Below are 18,018 nucleotides of genomic sequence, written 5' to 3' on the forward strand. Positions count from 1 at the left end.
AAGCCTCACGAAGGTGATGGCATTTGAGCTGGTCTTGATAGAGGGACATGACTCTCAAGCTGAAGATGGCGGCTAGGGCATTCGTTATAAGAACAGGAAGCGAGATGAATGATGAAGTCTAAGTAACAAAAAGAGCTGTGTACCAGAAATAAAGACCAGTTTGGTTCAGGAGAAGAGCAAGATACATGGAAAGCAGTGAGAGTGTAGGGGGCTGGCATTTAGCATATCTGTAAGGCTTTGGAACAGTTATTTACACAGGTGGCTAAGTCAAACAAGGGGCACACGAGTAAATAATTAGCCTTACTGGGCATGAAACATGGACGTGGGAACCTGGCATGAATGGAGGCCATGTGTGCCGAGAGATCAAGATGTGAACCTGAGTTTTATTTTAAAGCCAACTGCTCTGGGGTACACCAAAAGGAACCGAATAAATTACACGTGTGTAATCTGAACCCAGGGGAAGACAACAACGCCCCGACTATTAAAATATGACAGTCAAAAAAGAGGAAGGGGGAAAAGTCTTTAAAAGTTGGAGTAAGGTACAGGAGGGACATTCAGGTGGCAAATGACGCTGTCGTGAGAGGTGGAGTTGGGAATGAGTCACTCGCACGAGTCAAGTCAATGAGTTTGGGTCTGTCGTAAGGACAGGATAGGAACCTACTAGCAGGCCCTGAATACAGGACCGAAGCTGTGACAGGGAAGAGAGATCTCCGGAGCACCTTGAGAAAACAAACCCCGTTGTGATTACAGATATGTATAACACATGTATGTTTGATCAGCTGCTAACTTCTCAGAAGCTCTTATCCCATACTGACCTCCTAACTGGCAGCAGAATCAAGGTCACATTTTCTGTAAGGAAATCTGAGACCGAGTCAGCAGTCTAGTTATTTGGGATTCTAGAAAATCAGACCCGCGAACAATACAACTAAAGTAGCTGAAGACACACCTTTTTTGGAGGGTGGGGAGCACGTCCCTAGACTCAAGGGAGGAGGGGTATGGCTGTGCTTGGGCAGAAAGCCCCACGTTAGCAGGAGAAAGGTTATGATGACACGCAACCTTCCAGGCTGACGCTCGTCGTCACGCTGCATAGTTGCCGCGTGGCTCATCGCGGTGACTACTCGGGCGAGTCCCAGGGCGAGCGCCTCGGAGGGACGGGGGTCTCGACGCCACCGGACTGGGAGGAGCCATGAGAAGGCCGCGCCCTCTGGCCTACTACGTCTCCCAGAGTTCCCCGCGGCCCCAAGGCCTAGCAGCCACGGCGCGGAGCGCAGATTGGAGTTCTGGGAATAGGAGTCCGAATGCAGGCACCGCCTCAGTGGACGCCGATGGGGAGATGTGCAGCGATTGGCTAGCGGGCGATGCAGGCCCGCCCACGCATGGTGACGACAGGCAGCCGTCTGGCTACTTAAGGCGTCGCGGTCTGGCCCACCCCGCCTTCGCTCCCGCGCTAGAGAGAAACATGTATCGTTTCCGCTCGCAGCTCTTCACGGGGATTTCTGCTGCCGCCGCCGCCGCCTCTCACCCGCGCCGCTCCTCGCCTCTCTTGTTAGCCCGAGACTCGCCTCTCAGCCGCCCGCCGCACAGACGAACGAGTAGACAGTGCAGCTCCATCGGCTGATCCTCGCTGAGCTCCCAAGTGTAGGCGGCACCGGGCGGCCCACGATGCCGAAGAACAAGAAGCGGAACGCTCCCCACCGCGGTGGCGGGGGTGGCGGCGGCTCCGGGGCAGCAACGTCGGCGGCCACGGCAGGTGAGGGGCGTCCCTGCGCCGAGTGCCGGCCGGCTGGCCGGCTGGCCGGCTGGGAGGCTCCGGCCTGGGGCGCGGCGGGATTTGTAGTCCGGTCTTGGTGTCGGCCGCCCGCGGCTGCGTAGCGCGTGGTGCGGCTGAACTACAGTTCCCATCATGCCCCGGGCGCCGCGCTCGCGCGTTTTGCGCTGGCACGCGGGAGCGGTCCAGGGGCACCGGCCCTCGGGGCGGGGAGAACGGGGACCCGAGGCTGGAGGCTGAGTTAGAATAAGGGCGATCGGGGCTTGGCGCTCTTGGAGCTCCGCTTCCTGTCCGACCTTCTGCCGGACGAGAGATTTGGGGCGGAGCGCCTGTGGCTCGTCGCGGTTGCCCGCTGCCTGTGACTCTCCATCATGGAGTTCTCGGGAGTGCCAAACGTCCGGCGGGTTTGGACCGGCTTTTGTGTCACGCGGCCGGGGTGACGCAGAGGCGCGAGTGGCTTCCATTCCCGATGTTTCCCTGCGCGTCCTGCGTGTCCGCTAGGCGGGGTGGAGGCGTCGGAAGCCGAGGCCACCGCCCCACCCCAAGCGTGGCTCCCACGCTTGACCCTGTACCCTCAGGAACCAGGAGCAGGGACACCCCCAGTGCCACCAGCCTAGGCGACCGCGTTCTCCTTTGTGCTGCGTTCTATAGATTCCATGCAGGGCTAGGAGCTATGGTGAGAAGCCGAGGTTGCAATTGGCCGAAAGTTAGAGATAGTGTTTTGGGTTTTTTGTTTATTTTCCACGCCAAGTGGAAGCTTTTCCTGAAGGGAAAATTACTGAACTGAGTGTATGGTTGGTTCTCTACTTACTTAAGAAAGAAAACAAAGTGTCTGCAGCCGAAGGTCCTTTCTACAAGACTGCACACACAACACCAGTCGAGTGTTACACTCGGTAGTCCTCTCATTAATTGTTAAGATTATGAAGTTGAATATCGGAATACCCCCGACATAGCTGCTAATTTTTGATCATTTGAATCCTATGCCTGTGTTCGTTAGAAAAGTAAATGACCAGTTTTCTTGTTAACTATTGGAAACTGGCATCGCAAAACGTTATCCTACAGGGCTTGGAGAAGGCTAAACCCTTTTGATCATGCATTAAACGCTGACTGAGATGACAAATACAGACTTTTCTTTCAGATCGTTTTTCTTATTCCTGAGTTCATCGTGAAATTCATTGTAAAGTTGTGAAACACTGTTCATTTAACCAGTTGTGGTCTGATCAGGGATACTGCTTACCTCTGTCTGGCTAAGCTTTCCGTCCCCGATAAATAGATGAGTTCTTTCTGGAAGAGTCTTACTAGTTTTGTTAGTTTACCTTTTTAAAAAATCAAGGAATGGAGAAACATTGATGTTTGGAAGCCCTTCTTTTCTGTAGTTTTCTACCGAGCACGACACATTTTCCCTAAGGCTCATCCGACCTGTCATCAGCCTTCACTGCCGTCCTTTAGATGCTCCGGAGTGGAAAAGATACATTTTAACACCGCGGTCTGGCATGTGGAGTACAAGCATTGGACATTAAATATATTTTTTAGCATTTGTTAACAAATGGAAAGCATTGATTTGTTTGTAAAAACTGTAAGCTTTGACATTGTTACCATGATAGTTACCCCAAAAAGTTACTGGAACTGGAACTGGCTGAGACCGCTTTTCTGTACTTTTTTTTATTATTTTTTTTTTTTACTTTTTTTTTTCTTTTACCTTAGTCACATGTGTATATTTTACTTACTAGTTAAAGGGAATTATCAACACTTTTATTTAGAAGGGCTGGAGAGATGGCTCAGAGATTAAGAGCATTGACTATTCTTCCAGAGGTCCTGAGTTCTGTTCCCAGCAACCACATGGTGGCTCACAACCATTTGTAATGAGAACTGGTTCTCTCTTCTTGAGTGCAGGCATACACTTTATACATAATAAGTAAATACATCCTTAAAGATTTTTTTTTTTATTTAGAAACCACTTTTCCTATTGATGTTTGGGTGACAGAACAAGTGTGATTTAAATACAGCCAACTTTTCAATTAGTTAGGTTAAGTAAATGGGGAGTTTTAGAAAGCCAAGAGAATTGATCTCATACACAGGTGTCTACACAGTAAGCACCGTTCTGATTTGAGGGGTGTGTTTGTGGGTTTTGTTTTGTTTTTTACTTTTTGTTTAAGACACTCAACTCTATCCTGGCCTGGAATTCAGTGTGGCCTAAGCTGACACTGGTCTCAAACTAAGGCATCCTCCTGCCTTAGCCTTTTGGTTGCAGGGATTGCAGATGTAAAGCCTCCAGATTTAGCATGAAGGACAAGGTTTTTAAGGGTTAGAAAAGTTTGGATAGTAAGCCTTTGAGAATGAGTACCTCAAATGCCTAGCGTGCCAACTCATTAACACCCAGATTGCAAGGTAAGCTTGACCTAGATGTCAGGAATTCTTACAGGAGGCATTTCCTTGCTTTAGAAATGCATTTATTTATTTGTGTGTGTATGAACACTCCGGGATACCAATGTGGAGGTCAGAGGATGTACTCTCTGTGGTCCAGGGCCAGCTCGTCCTTGCTTTTCCAGACCCCTTTCTTAAACCATGAAGAAACTAAGCTAATTAAAGAGGCGGGAGCTTAAACCTGTGTAAGAATACTCAGGAAAACTGACCAAATAAGACACTTTTAAAATGACATTAGCTTGTATGTAAATAAGAGTATTCAGAATATACTCAGCTGTCTTAATTTGTAGTGAGGAAAGATCCAGAAATAGACTGGTGTTTATTTTTCCCCTTAGCGCTGTGATTAAGAACCTTTGGCTTCTTTCTTCACCTATTCTCTGTGCTTTCCTACTTTGATTCAAATTACTTTGGCCTCAGGCCAGCAGATTTCAAGGTCACTTGTTAACTTTACATTTTGCCTACTTCTGCATGGGATTTTAAGTTTTGTGTTTTAAAGCAACTCTTATTTAAAAGCAAATCAGCCCAACTCTTAACAGGCTTAAAATTTTAGAGGATTTAAAAAATAAACTTAACACCCAGTAATCCTAGGATTTGAGAGGCTGGGGTGGCAGGAAGATTGGCAGGAGTTGAAGGTTAATCTGGGTTATATAGCGAGTGGCTTTCAGAATCAGACTGGGTCACCAAAAACTGGAATAAACCAGTAAATAGAAGCAAGGTAACAAATAATAAACATTTAAAAGAAAAATGTAGGAACTTGATGTTTTTTTTTTTGAATTTGTTATTTATTCCACCTAAGAAAGTGTTAGTAGTCCAGGTGATAGTGGTGCCTGCAGAGATGGGCAGATCAGTGAGTTCAAGGCCATCCTGGTCTACAGAGTTCCAGGACAGCAAGGATGATTACACAGAAGAAACCCTGTATCAAAAAAAAAAGTTAAATATTATGTGTTACAATATTTCTGAAGAAATTGCTGTTCTACAGATAAACAATCAAATATAATACCCATTTATCTATATTTACTTACAGTTTGTCATAATGATACAATTAATAATCGAATATACTTATTTTGTACTTTTGATGCTTTCCCTTTTCCTTCAGTCTTTGTTGGTAATTGATTGGCAAAGGATTGTATACAACTGGAGGATACATAGTTACATCAGTGTATCATACATAGTAAGATAATGATAATCATGCTACTTAATGACATCTTACTTTGTCAGTAGAACACTCCTAAGTCTGGAGTATAGAACATATTACTTGCTATACTCCTGAATTGATATGCTTGTTTTATGTTTAATATTGAAATATATTTCTGTACGATTGCAAATAGATGTAAATAAACTAGTTTGCATAAAAGTAGATAAAATCTGTACATAAGAGGTACCAAAGGAAGAGGTTAGGTATGCTGGAGAGTGGATGAAATTGACCTGTTGTGTAGTTTATGTTCATTTTTCTGTACTCTGCCCGAGTGATATGTACTCTTACATATTAAAAAGCACCAGGTATTAGAGGGACTTAATATTTGATGTTGTCTTTGAATTTACTAATACAAGGAGATCGAATTCAGGCTACCCTGGACCCTTTATGGTCAAAATTTGAGAATGTGTGATCCCTAAATTATGAATTTATTCTTTAATGAAGTTTAAAAACTGCTATTTAAATTCTTTTTTTCCTTTTTCCTTTTTTTTTGGTAGTAGCATTGGTATTTTTAAACTCTTGGATATAGTTAAAATTTCTTGTTTTATTTGAGCTTTGAGACAGGGTCTCACTGTAACTCTGACTGGCCTGGAGCCACCCCTATGTAGATCAGACTAGTTTCAAATTCAGAGACCTTTGTCTTCCAAGTAATACACAGTCAGCATTTTTTTCTTTTAAAGGGAGTTTATTTAACAGGTAGATGTCTTGGTGGGTGAAGACCTTTTGCAGACGTGAGATCTGAGTTCAGATTCTGAGCTGTGAAGCCAGGATGGTAGTACACATCTGTAATGCTCCCGCGGCCCTGGGAAGATAGAGTCCCCAGAGGCCTGTCCAGCTAACCTGCTGTACAGTGCCAAACATCAAAACAAGGTGGAGGCCAAGGATGGGCACCCACGATTGAGCTCCGTGTGACGCATGCCTTCTTCCCCACAGTGTAATCAAATCTTAAATTGAGCATTGTTTCTCATGCCTGGTAATGCCAGCACTCGGGAGGCTGGAATGGGAGCCTTGCTGGAAGTTCAACCAGGGCTACAACAGTAAGACCCCGACTTAAAGGGGGCAGGGAGTAGGGGAGACAATTTAATTTGAACTGGCTTTTTGTAAAGTCAGATATGAAACTTTTGCTTCTCTCTCATTACCTTTAAGTCTTTCAGCCTGGTAGTTGTGTTTAAATAAGAAAGCTCTGAACAAGAGGCCGTTTACGCAGCTAATGTTTACTAAAGCTGTCATTTTTATTGGGAAGTATAATTGCCTTATCATTTAGGGTATAATACTTATCTAAATCTGTTTTCATTTTGTTCATGATTTGAAGTAATTTTCATCTTAGCAAATTTTGGTAGATGATTGATAACATTTCTACAGTTGCTTCGTAATGTGAAGCAACTAAAACAGCTGGCCTTGTGAAGTGCAGATGAGGGGAATCGGTGTTTTAGGAACATTGTGTACATTCTTTTGCGATATAATTATCTCATGAAGAAGTTTGACTTTGTTACTAGATAGCAAGTATTTGCATATATAGCAAAGAAAAACAAATGATGTCCCTTTCCTCTTTCTTACCATAGGTGGCCCACACCGGACAGTTCAACCTTTCAGTGATGAAGACGCATCCATTGAAACAATGAGTCACTGCAGTGGCTATAGCGACCCTTCCAGCTTTGCCGAGGATGGTAGGAGTTTCCATTGTAAACTTTGGGCTTGCCACACAGAGATGGTGTAGGTGGGGGAATTTGTAACTGTGAGCTGTACTGTCCTTTTCCTTCTTACAGTACAGTGTTGTTTCCTTCCATTCCATAGGCCCAGAAGTCCTTGATGAAGAAGGAACTCAAGAAGATTTAGAGTACAAATTGAAGGGGTTAATTGACCTGACCCTCGATAAGAGGTAAGAGTGTTAAAAGGTTTCCGTTCTGGGTGATTCTAATCAGTTACTTTTAATTTGTACCACAGAAGTGTGTGCTTCTGAAGCTTGGTTTGTTTACTTTGATGATGTTACTTTATATAATGATTGAAATTTATTTGTTCTACTACTAAAAATGACAAATTACTAAGTTACTTGTCTACTAAATTTGTTATGGGCGTGAAAACTACCAAGGTAAATTTTCTTGAGGGTATCTTTGGAGATTAATAGATGGAAATGGAAATCTTAGAAGATACAGGTATGAGTACTAGACTTAGAATGTTTTAAAAAATAGGAATTTACTTATGAATGGTGGCTGTGCCTCCTTGGGTCCCAGGTTCTTGAGGAGGTTGATAGGAGAGGAGCAAGTTGAGCTCAGGAGTTGGAGGCTGGACCAGAAGAGTGTGAATGTGCTAAGATGCGTACTAGATGGCATGTGCTGCGCATTGAGAGTCAGATTATTGCAGTCGTTTGTGTCTGTGGCTACTCACAAAGTGAAATGCTGTGACAGAAAGCGCCTCAGAAACCTGTCGTTCAAAATGGACGGAGTGGGTGGGGAGCCTGGCGACAGGTGTGGAGATTAATGTCTTCAGAAGCTGTGCTGTGGCACTCTCCTGACCAGACCGTCCTCTCCATCATGTTCTCAACAGTGCGAAGACGAGACAGGCGGCTCTTGAAGGTGTTAAAAATGCGCTGTCTTCAAAAGTGCTGTATGAGTTTGTTCTGGAGAGAAGAATGACTTTAACTGATAGCATTGAACGCTGTCTGAAAAAAGGTAATTCCAGACCTGTGCAGAATGAATAGGGAAGGTAGATTATCATTCTTTGTTACCTCAGAAGGGGTGATTGCCATTCTCAGGTTGCATAGGAAGGAATGAAAGCATCAGATTGTAACTTGAAGTCTGATTTCAAAAGACAACTTCATTTTTCTAAGCAGGGAAAGCATCCTAAAAATCCAGCTCATTTTCTCCTTGCAGTTGAAGCAGCAGTTGTATGCTAAAACAGCACCATTTTTAGGGTATCCCTGGCCCATTTAGTTCTTTAACTGTGTAGTAGGAATCTGGAGTTTGTTGTAAAAGATGATATTTCTAAGAATAGAGAAACTACTCTAGCAGAGATAGCTAGCTAAAGTGTTTTCTTTACAAGTATGAATGAGCACCTGAGTCCATTGTAAGGATCCTAAACCAAAGCAAGCTCCAGGGAGAGACCATGTCTCAAAAAAAACAAGGTGGAGGCCTGGGGAAGACGGCTCAGTAGGCAAAGTGATTGCTGTGTGTCTAATAACCGAAGTTTGTTCCTGACACCCACATACAACACTGAGGGCAGTGGTGCAGATTTCTGCTTCCGTCATTGCTGTGATGGACGAGAGATTGAGAGTGCATGGGAGCAGCTCAGTAACAGATGACTCTGCCTCAAAATACGGTTGAAAGAGAATTAGCTCTCCAAATCGTCCTTTGACCTTGATATGTGTGTCTGGGTGCCAGCCCCCTCCTGTAGTAACTGTTAATCTGTTAGACCAAACTGGGACAGTTTTTGTTCTCATTTGACCTTAGGATGAAAGCTTGCTTATCATTGCAGCAGCTCTTGATCTACTCTCTCCCAGTGAACAAGGACAGGGCTAGGAAAAGTCAGGTGGCTCTAATTTTGTAACTGCTATAGTTGAAAGCAGAGCCAGTTGTGTTTGAGATACCAGAGTTTCTTCTTAATGTGTATTAATTGCAATGATACCCTCTCCCGTAGTGATAGCTAGACAAGGTAGCTTTAAAAATCCCATTTCAATATACATATTTTATAGTTTCTTAGATAGTAACTTAAATTCAGGCCAGCTCGAGGTGGTGCATATCCTTAATCCCAGCAGACACAGACAGGGGAGGGTCTCTGAGTTTGAGGCTGGTCAGGTCTACATAGCACATTATAGGCCTCTCAGTACTACATAATGAAACCCTGTCTCAACAAAAAAAAAGGCTAATAGCCTAAGTTTAGTATTTACCCAAACCCTCTAGTACACATGCTTCTTTGAAAAATGAGCTGCGTTTATATCTATGTAGAAAGAATCTTTAACTTGGGCATGTATTTGGTTAAAATAATCAGAAGGGGGACCCATAAATAAATGCTTGGGTTAGGCTAAGGGCAGCTGTGACACCGTTTATGTGAGTGCCTTCAGGAATTAGAAGGCAGAAATTAACGTGAGGCACATGCCTGTGCCAGTCCACGCACCTTCAGGGTGGATGCCAGTTTAGAGGAGCCTGTTTGGAGAATCAGAGTAGTTAGGCGAAAGCCTAGCAAGTGTTCAGCTGGGGTTGAGTGAGGCCAGGCTGTTTCTCGCGTCAACCTGAAGCTCAGTATGGGTTGAGATTTCTGGAAACTACTCTCTTGCTCTAAATATACTGGAAATAAAGTCTGCCCTGCTTGCATCCCTGCCCCTTCAGGGAAGAGTGACGAGCAGCGTGCAGCTGCCGCGTTGGCGTCTGTTCTCTGTGTCCAGCTGGGCCCTGGGTTGGAAAGTGAAGAGATTCTAAAGACTCTTGGACCAATCCTAAAGAAAATAATTTGTGATGGAACAGCCAGTATCCAGGCTAGGCAAACTGTAAGTATGTAAAATTTACAGATCTCTCTAGGCATGACACCAGCTATAAGTAGTAGGGCTTAATTAATATCTTACTTGGATTTGTCTTAAACAGTTTGTGACACAGAGTGTTCATTTGAGCAATCTCCATACGCAGTTATTAGATGTTGGGTTACTAGGATAGTGATGGAATATCTTTGGAGCTTAAACAGACAATAGTTTAGACACTAATGCTGGCTGGGTTGCATTTTTATGTAGGACTCTAACCTCTGGCCTGTGAGGTACTTAATCTGTCCTGGGGTTTGAGAATTATGTGAACGTTACTAGATTCTGCTTTGTGCTTCATGGGAGCTGGAAGCTGATCCATGTGCACGGTTCCTTCTAGTGAAGGAGACCCAGGGGTCAGTCACTTCCTACCTAGCGTGGTCTTGCAAACTTAGTAGCAGAGCTTGGACTAAGCCCTCCTGTCCTGACTTTAGTTCGCTCTTCTTTCTTTCCCTTTCTCCTCACGCCTAATGCAGGAAGTACAAAAATTGCATATTGAATTCTAAAATATTTATTAAAATAACAATCATTAATGTCTTTTTTTTTCTTTCCAGTGTGCAACTTGCTTTGGGGTTTGCTGTTTTATTGCCACAGATGACATCACTGTAAGTAGAGTAACCTTTTAGTCCAGTCAGTGCTGTTGCCTTGGATTGAGGAGAGTTCTAGTCTTATTCACATTCTTTTCTATTAGGAACTGTACTCAACTTTGGAATGCTTGGAATCGATCTTCAGCAAGGCGTATGTGAAAGAGAAAGACAACAGTGTTCTCTCCAGCACCCCCAGCACAGTGCTTCACATCAGCTCCCTTCTTGCATGGACGTTATTACTGACCATATGCCCAATCAGCGAAGTGAAGAAGAAGCTGGAACTGTATGTATTTGTATTTTCTTTTTAAACGTCTGCATGCATGTCTGTACACTATATGAGTGCAGTCTCCCTGGAGGCCAGGAGAGGGCTTTGTATTCCCTAGAACTGGAAGTGGTTAGGTATCATGTGGATGCATGGAATGCTGTTAACTTTCCAACTCTAGTTTCATTTTTTTTTTAGGAAGATGAATGTATTTTATTCTATGTGCGTGTGCGAGCATGTGTGTATGTTTGTTCATCACATGAGTGCTGGTGGTCACAGAGGCCAGCAGAGTCTTTCGGGTGCCCTGGAGCTGGGGTTAGAGTCAGTTGGGAGTTTAAGTGTGTGCTGGGACCCAAAACTTTAGTCCTCTGTGCGTCGGGTGCTCTTAAACAACTGAACCAGTTTCCCAACCCCCTTTTAGTTTCCTATTTAGATTGAAAACAAGCTGTTTAACTGACACAACTGTTGTACTCATAAACTGATGCCTCTTTTCTAGGCATTTCCATAAGCTCCCAAGCCTCCTTTCTTGTGATGATGTAAACATGAGAATTGCTGCTGGCGAATCTTTGGCACTTCTGTTTGAATTGGCCAGAGGAATGGAGAGTGTGAGTATCTAATTGGCTGGAGGAGACACAGGACCGTTCCTCCATTGTCACTGTCACACTTAGGAATTGGATAATAAATTTATAGGTTGATCTCATGAGAACTTGTGATTGATTGGTTTGAGAGTATAACCTGGTAGGGTTGGTGGAAACTTAGTTGCTATCTGTAAAACTGAAGTTATGGAGAACTAGTCACAAATACTTGCTTCCTTGATAGTCCTTCACGTGTGCTATGCTTTCTAAGACAAATGGGAGGAATCCAGTCAGCATACATTCGGGCTAAGAGAGATTCTGTCTTTGTTACTTTGCATGGCTCCTGAGAGTACATGGGCTTTGTGTCCTCCCAACCGATGTTAACTGCTATGGCTGGGTCCTCTGGGTATTTAAACGGGAAATGGGTGCCCGGCTGTCCCAGTTGGCCCTGATACTGGAACTGTGTTAGACTTTGCACCAGATGCCCTTTGTTCCAGAAGCCTTTTTTTCTTGGGCATTCTGAGATGTTTGGTAATCCTAGTTCATTGTTGTCACTGGAAAGGTGAATTATTCCTAGATACTAATTCATGGACTGTGCTGGCATTTCAAATCGAGGCTGGAGGGATGGCACAGAGGTCAAGAAAGAGCACTTTCTCTCCAAGGATCTGAGTCTCATTCCCAGCACCTATAGACTACCTCCTGTAACTCCAGTCTGGGGAATCGTGTGTTCCCACACGAAAGAGCAGTGGACACCAGGCACACGTGGTGTACAGACAGACATGGAGAAAAGCACATTTAGACATAAAATAAAAGTATAGGAAAAACTTTTAAATAAGTCTGTAGGTACTTATTGTCATAAGTATAAATGATGGGGGAAATTAGTAAATAAGTAGATGTTATTTCTCATCTTGAGTTACTTAATAGGTGCTTTTTAAAATATTTGTCTCCAATCCAGCCAGGACTACATACAGAGAAACCCTGTCTCAAAACAAAGTCAACATTTATGTGGTTCATGGCAGCCTTTTGTCACCAGTTGTTATTGAATACATACATATGGTGATAGTCCCCTCACCAGTCTTAGTAGTAGTGAGGTAGCAGTTAGGAGTGAAAGTAAACTCAAGCTATGAGCAGCTAAGGATTCCACTTATGTGAGAAATTGAACTTAAATTTAGCAATCACTTTTATTTTACTGGGCTAACTAACTAATTAGGCAGACACTAACATGTCCGGGGTTTAGTGTTGCATTCCTCTGCTGGCTAGAAATGGCGGTATCTTTAATTCCCTCTGAAATGCACCTTAAAAATGAAGTAATAATGCAGCTAAAGTTTAAATTACATTTTGTTTAAATTTTGTAAATGTTATATACCACCCAGATTAGTCTTTTGTTCTCTGATTAGATGTATTTAATATAACATAAATACTTGTCAATGGACAACAATAATAGGTTACAAATAAAACCTGGTCTTTAAAAAAATTATTTTAATAAATAAGCATTTTTACATGTGGGTAGTTACAGTGTTTTTAAAGTTAATTAAATCCAGGGTAAGGGTACAGCTTTGTTTTAGAGCAATTGCTTAGTGTGAGCAAAGTCCTAGTACTGCAAAAACAAAGTTAATTAATAACTAATGAGTAGAATTTAATTCTTCAGAACCTTTCACTAACATGGTGTTACTGATCTGGAATTATGCAGTGGTGATTCTGCATGAACCTTGGAACAGGTTCTAGATTTTGCAGAATGAGTTGGTTAGGTAATAGAGACTGTTAAAGATTGAAATTAGGAGTTACACTCCTTTTCATGCTCTGGCTTACTGTGTGCTTGCTTGCTCTGTGTGTGGGTGGCGTGGCTCTGGAACCATGCTGCTGGGGCCCACCTCCCTGCCACCCTTGCTAGTTGGTGTTGGGTAGCTTCTGTTCCTCGGTGTCCTCGTCTTTAAAGTGGGAAAATGATGTTGAGTATGTCATAGGGTTGTGTATGTCATAGGTAGCCCTTAGTATGAAGTATTGATTGAATTGAGATTGGCTTCTTCCCCTCAGCATCTGCTAGTGCCCATAAGAACTGGGGTAACAAAATAGTAGAGGTGTGTGTTGTTGTTGTTGAGAGCACACAGCAGGGAAATAGGTCAGCTGGTAGATTCTCCAGTCCTTCCTGCTCGTTTCCACCTGCCCTGGCAATGGAGAGGCTACAATACTGACTGAGACAGAAGGTTACACCAGCGCTTAAAATCTGATATTTCAGGTGCTCTCCTTGGGAAAGAGCGGCTTGGCATTCTTCCTTGTCTTTGTGGATAGTAGTCATCAAAGACGCCTTTAACTTCCCCTCAGCCCAACCCACAAAGGGTTAAAGTAGCTTTTTGTCTTAAACTTAATTACCGAGCCATGTTTCTTGCTGTGTTGTGCTGCTTATTGAGACAGTGGTGTGTAAACAGAAACCCCACCCTCTGGGAATGGCTGCTGACTCGCTTCACCTCTAAGCTAGCAGTGGTTGTGTTCTGGGGACGCCATTGTCTGGGGTCCCTTAGCTGGACAGATGCTCTTGGCACTCAGATCTACATGGCGGAACTTCTGCACTCTAGGTCCTCTAGGACAGCTATGCTGTTTTGCAATAGTATGTCTTAGAGTTGAGTTTTTGAATAATATCTGCCTGTTTATATGTGCAGATGTTAGAATTAGTCTGCAGTACAAATCTCCATCAGTAGTAATAATTGTTGCTTTATGTAACTACTATGTTTCAGAGGTAGATTATTTGTTAATTCTAGAAGATGTTGTAAAAGAGATTTATGAAATGAAATCTTCTCTTGGTCAGGACTTTTTTTATGAAGACATCGATTCCTTGACCCAGATGCTCCGGGCCCTGGCTACAGATGGAAATAAGCACCGGGCCAAAGTGGACAAGAGGAAGCAGCGGTCTGTCTTCAGAGACGTCCTGAGGGCTGTGGAGGTAGGTGTCTGCGGGGCCAGAATGCTTAGCAGCTCGTTTGAAGTGAGGTTGTTTTGAGGGGAACTTGACACCTGAGTCATCTTGTTTCCTCATTTAAACACCAGAGCAGGGTTTAACAGTGTAAGGGACTCCTGGACAGCAGACGCACTTTCTGGTGAGAGTTTAGAGAGGACTGAGGGCAGTGTGGGTGAGGGCGTCCCTATCATGTGGGGCTCTCAGGTGCATACCCGCACTGGATGGAGAAAGAGAGCCATGGTGGCATTTCATTTTCCACCTCATCACAGATGGAATTCCTGTCTGCTTCTCAAGCTTCTGGGTAATTCCTGAGCATCTGTGATGTCTGGGAAGAGCAGGTGCTAGAAATCCAGAGTAACAAACCCTAGGGTCTTTGTGGGGTCACTGAAGCACGGGGCGGTCAGCTGGTGGAGAGACCTGGGCTTGGTGTGCTTGGCTAAAATAAGCCAGGATGGTGAGGACAGTCCGGAAGGCCGGAGCCTGACTGGTTTTAGTTGACTGGGAAGGGATTTTCTTGGTAAAAGTCTTAGGTTATCTGTGGGACTGGTGTTTTGAGAACAAATGTATTCAAGAGGCATTCAGATTGATATTGACATGAGAAATTAAGCTAGACCAAGAAGCACTGGGAGAAACCCAGGCCAGAGTGGGTGAAGGTGAGGGATGAACAAGAGATGTGTCCTCAGTATCGTAACAGGCATAGCTACAGTGGGCGGAGCAGAGCTGGCAACTGGGGTAGTGGTAGTACCAACAGCTCGTGAAAATATGGGATAGGGAACCGTGGGAAAGCTAGTAAGAATATAAATGAGGTTGGTGAGATGGCTTAGTGTATAAAACGTCTGCGGCACAAGTGCGAGGACCTGTGTTGGAATCTTCAAAGCCCAGATAGCAAATGCCTGTGGTCCCAGAGTTCCTACCGTGAGCCAGGAGAGTCCCTGGAACCTCCTGGGCCAGCCAGCCTGGCCTACCACAAATGAGAACCCCTGATCTCAAGCAAGGAGGAAGGTGAGGTGAGGGCTGACATTGGCTGCCCTCTGGCCTCCACATGCAGACTGGCAAGTGTGTGCACATGTCCACACACACAGAGGAGGTGGGGAGAGAGAGGAGAAAGGGAAGGAAGGATTGGAATTGTTGAATATGAAGCAGAGGGGCCAGCTGTTGTTAGGAAGAAGGAAGAGTTCCAGAAGTAAACGCTGATGTCTAAGTGTTCCTTGAAGCTGTGAAGATGGAAAGACTAATATGTCGCTGTTGGTGACTTCCAGGATGTCATTTTGTAGAAATACTTTCTCTTATATCTATAAAACCTGACTTACAGGTGACTTCATTCAAAGATTCAAAGAGGTGAATTGCTAAATGACAAGTCATAAAGGTTAGGAGAGAATTTGTTCAGTCCACTTAATCCCTTTAGAGAGAAGGGGCTGCATAGGTGTGGAGTGTTTGTGATCCTGTGACAGTTGCCTGCTTTCTTCCTGTGCTCTTGGAGTTCTTCCAAGAATTAAAGTTGTTTTTCCATGTTCTGATGCTATCTTGGTGACTTATCTATAGGGAGATCTTATTCTGTCTGTTCTACTTTCCCTGTGCTGTCCGTTCTCTTGGGCTTCAGTGCCCTGAGTGTATTTGAGAAATGGTGAAATAGTGTTTTCACAGAATCATTGTCTCTGCCTCTGAAACTCTACAGTCATCTGCTACACACAGTGTGCGTGCATGCGCGCGTACACACTTTTCCCTTCCTTCTCCCCTTCCTTACATCTTACTCAGGCTGTAACTGAACTCTGTCTTCCGGCCTCAGCCTTCCAGGATCCTTAGGTGTGTGTTTCTGCATCTGAATTTATTTTCTTGTTAAACCTAGCTGAGGTTTCTTGGAACTTCTGGTTGCTTCTCTCCTCTTCCAGACGGTTAATCTGTTTATCTTTACTTTCTCCCCTGGATCTCAGCCTCCCATCAGCTCACTCCTTGCCTCCTGGTAGTTCTGTCTGTTGGTAGCCCCCCCCCTCCCGCCCTGGAGCCGTACAAATGCTTGACCTTTCCTTCCCATTTTAAGTGCCTTTGAAGTTTTAAGGTATTCAAAACTGTGTGGCTCTAATGAGTTGTGTCAAGTTTATACTGTCTCAAGGGTTCCTCCTGACCCCTTGGACGTTTGGACAGTAGTTACTAGCCTGACCACATCTTTTATGAAAAAGTATCCGTTCCAAATACTGTTCCTTTATCACTTTTTTTTAAAAGCATAGAATTGTGTTTGGGCCATTTTAGGGGCATGTGATAATTGTGGCTCTTTTATTGTGTAGGAACGGGATTTTCCAACAGAAACTGTTAAGTTTGGTCCTGAACGCATGTATATTGATAGCTGGGTCAAGAAACATACCTATGACACTTTCAAGGAGGTTCTTGGATCAGGGCTGCAGTACCACTTGCAGGTGAGTTGACACCTGGCTTTAATTAGGGCGCGGGGTGGAGTCGCAGGGCTGGTCCAGCTGAGTATCAGGAAGCACGCAGGCATTAGAGAGCTCTCCGAGAGCGTAACTTCACGAACTTTCCCTAGGACTTAGGGTGTTAGGAAACTCCTTGTGTTCATACCAAGAAAACAGATCTTCCACTTCTTATTTACAGATAGCAATATCACCTGCCAGGTTCACTGTGTGTAGTGAAGCAGACACTCTTTTCTGTTTGTTCTAGACAAATGAATTCCTTCGCAACGTATTTGAGCTTGGGCCCCCTGTGATGCTCGATGCTGCAACACTTAAGACCATGAAGATTTCTCGTTTCGAAAGGGTGGGTTTGTTTTTGTTGTTTGTTTTTATAGAACTGAATGCACAGCTACTCTTCAGGTTTCTCTTCAGTCATAGAGTTCTTTTGTTTTTGAAGAGAAATGGAACCAAAGCTCTTCCTCTGCCTGGCGATAGGAATGTTTGCATGTTTCTGTTGTCCTGTGCAGTTACTTGGTGAGATCCAGGCTCTTTTTACACAAGAGTATGCAGCATGAAATAGTGATTAGCATTGTTTCCTTTTTACCATCTCAGAGATTGTTAAATGTAGTTTGGGTTTTTATTGGTGAGATTTATCTAACAGTTTTAATGTACTTAAATTTATTATTATGACCCAGGATGATGTACGCCTGTTTTCTCATGAGCTTCCTTGTGATTTTTATCTCTTCCCCTAGTTGTTTGTTTCTAAGAGTGTGCTCTTTTATTGATCCATGTGTATTTTTATCTCTTCCCTAGTTTGTTTATTTGAGAGTATGTTCTCTTATTGATCCACCTGTATTTTTCTTTTATTTCAGCACTTATATAACTCTGCAGCTTTCAAAGCTCGAACAAAAGCTCGAAGCAAATGCCGAGATAAGAGAGCAGATGTTGGAGAATTCTTCTAGATGTCTGCATTTGCTGGCTGTTTTCTAACTTCTTCCTTTATTATTATTTTTGCTACTTTTAATGTATATAAATAAGCTTTTAGAAACAGTTTTTTATCTTGAGATCAACTTTGATAATTTTTGATGTAGGGGTGGATTATATTAATTTAATGTTACAGTGTTATATGTTAATGAGTTCTGTTTATTAAATAGTCTCTGTAAAAATAATTGGTAACCACAAATAAAGTGTTTATGCTGTATGGTCATGGTATTTTGCAGTAAGAAAAATTAGCAGGCAAAGGTTGACTTGTTTCCACTGTGTTCGTCAGAAGCACTGACAGGCTGTGATCATTCACACACACAGGGTATTTCACTTGACACGTATACTTTTGGGGAATGAATTCCTC

The 18,018-nt window shown here is 43.6% G+C and overlaps 2 protein-coding genes across 2 annotated transcripts; both read left to right on the forward strand.

The window, feature by feature from the left end:
- Positions 1-1,274: 1,274 nt before the first annotated feature.
- LOC142835255 (uncharacterized) lies at positions 1,275-1,618 on the forward strand. Its single transcript, XM_075948623.1, has one exon. It carries the CDS (start codon positions 1,334-1,336, stop codon positions 1,616-1,618), a length of 285 nt encoding a protein of 94 aa, XP_075804738.1. The 5' UTR covers positions 1,275-1,333.
- Ifrd1 (interferon related developmental regulator 1) lies at positions 1,433-17,871 on the forward strand. Its single transcript, XM_075948618.1, has 12 exons — positions 1,433-1,750; positions 6,950-7,054; positions 7,182-7,266; positions 7,932-8,056; positions 9,710-9,867; positions 10,446-10,496; positions 10,583-10,761; positions 11,237-11,345; positions 14,119-14,253; positions 16,551-16,679; positions 16,939-17,034; positions 17,543-17,871. The coding sequence occupies exons 1-12, from the start codon at positions 1,663-1,665 to the stop codon at positions 17,630-17,632; spliced, it is 1,350 nt and encodes a 449-aa protein (XP_075804733.1). The 5' UTR covers positions 1,433-1,662; the 3' UTR covers positions 17,633-17,871.
- Positions 17,872-18,018: the final 147 nt, after the last annotated feature.

Source organism: Microtus pennsylvanicus, chromosome 14 (assembly GCF_037038515.1).
Source record: "Microtus pennsylvanicus isolate mMicPen1 chromosome 14, mMicPen1.hap1, whole genome shotgun sequence".
NCBI classification, from domain to species: Eukaryota; Metazoa; Chordata; class Mammalia; order Rodentia; family Cricetidae; genus Microtus; species Microtus pennsylvanicus.

Bases quoted from the DNA above. Each gene is read 5' to 3' on its own strand.
- LOC142835255 (XM_075948623.1), top strand. From the start codon at position 1,334: ATGTGCAGCGATTGGCTAGCGGGCGATGCAGGCCCGCCCACGCATGGT.
- Ifrd1 (XM_075948618.1), top strand. From the start codon at position 1,663: ATGCCGAAGAACAAGAAGCGGAACGCTCCCCACCGCGGTGGCGGGGGT. The intron at 1,751-6,949 runs GTGAGGGGCGTC...TTCTTACCATAG, and splicing joins AACGTCGGCGGCCACGGCAG to GTGGCCCACACCGGACAGTT. The intron at 7,055-7,181 runs GTAGGAGTTTCC...TCCATTCCATAG, and splicing joins TTCCAGCTTTGCCGAGGATG to GCCCAGAAGTCCTTGATGAA.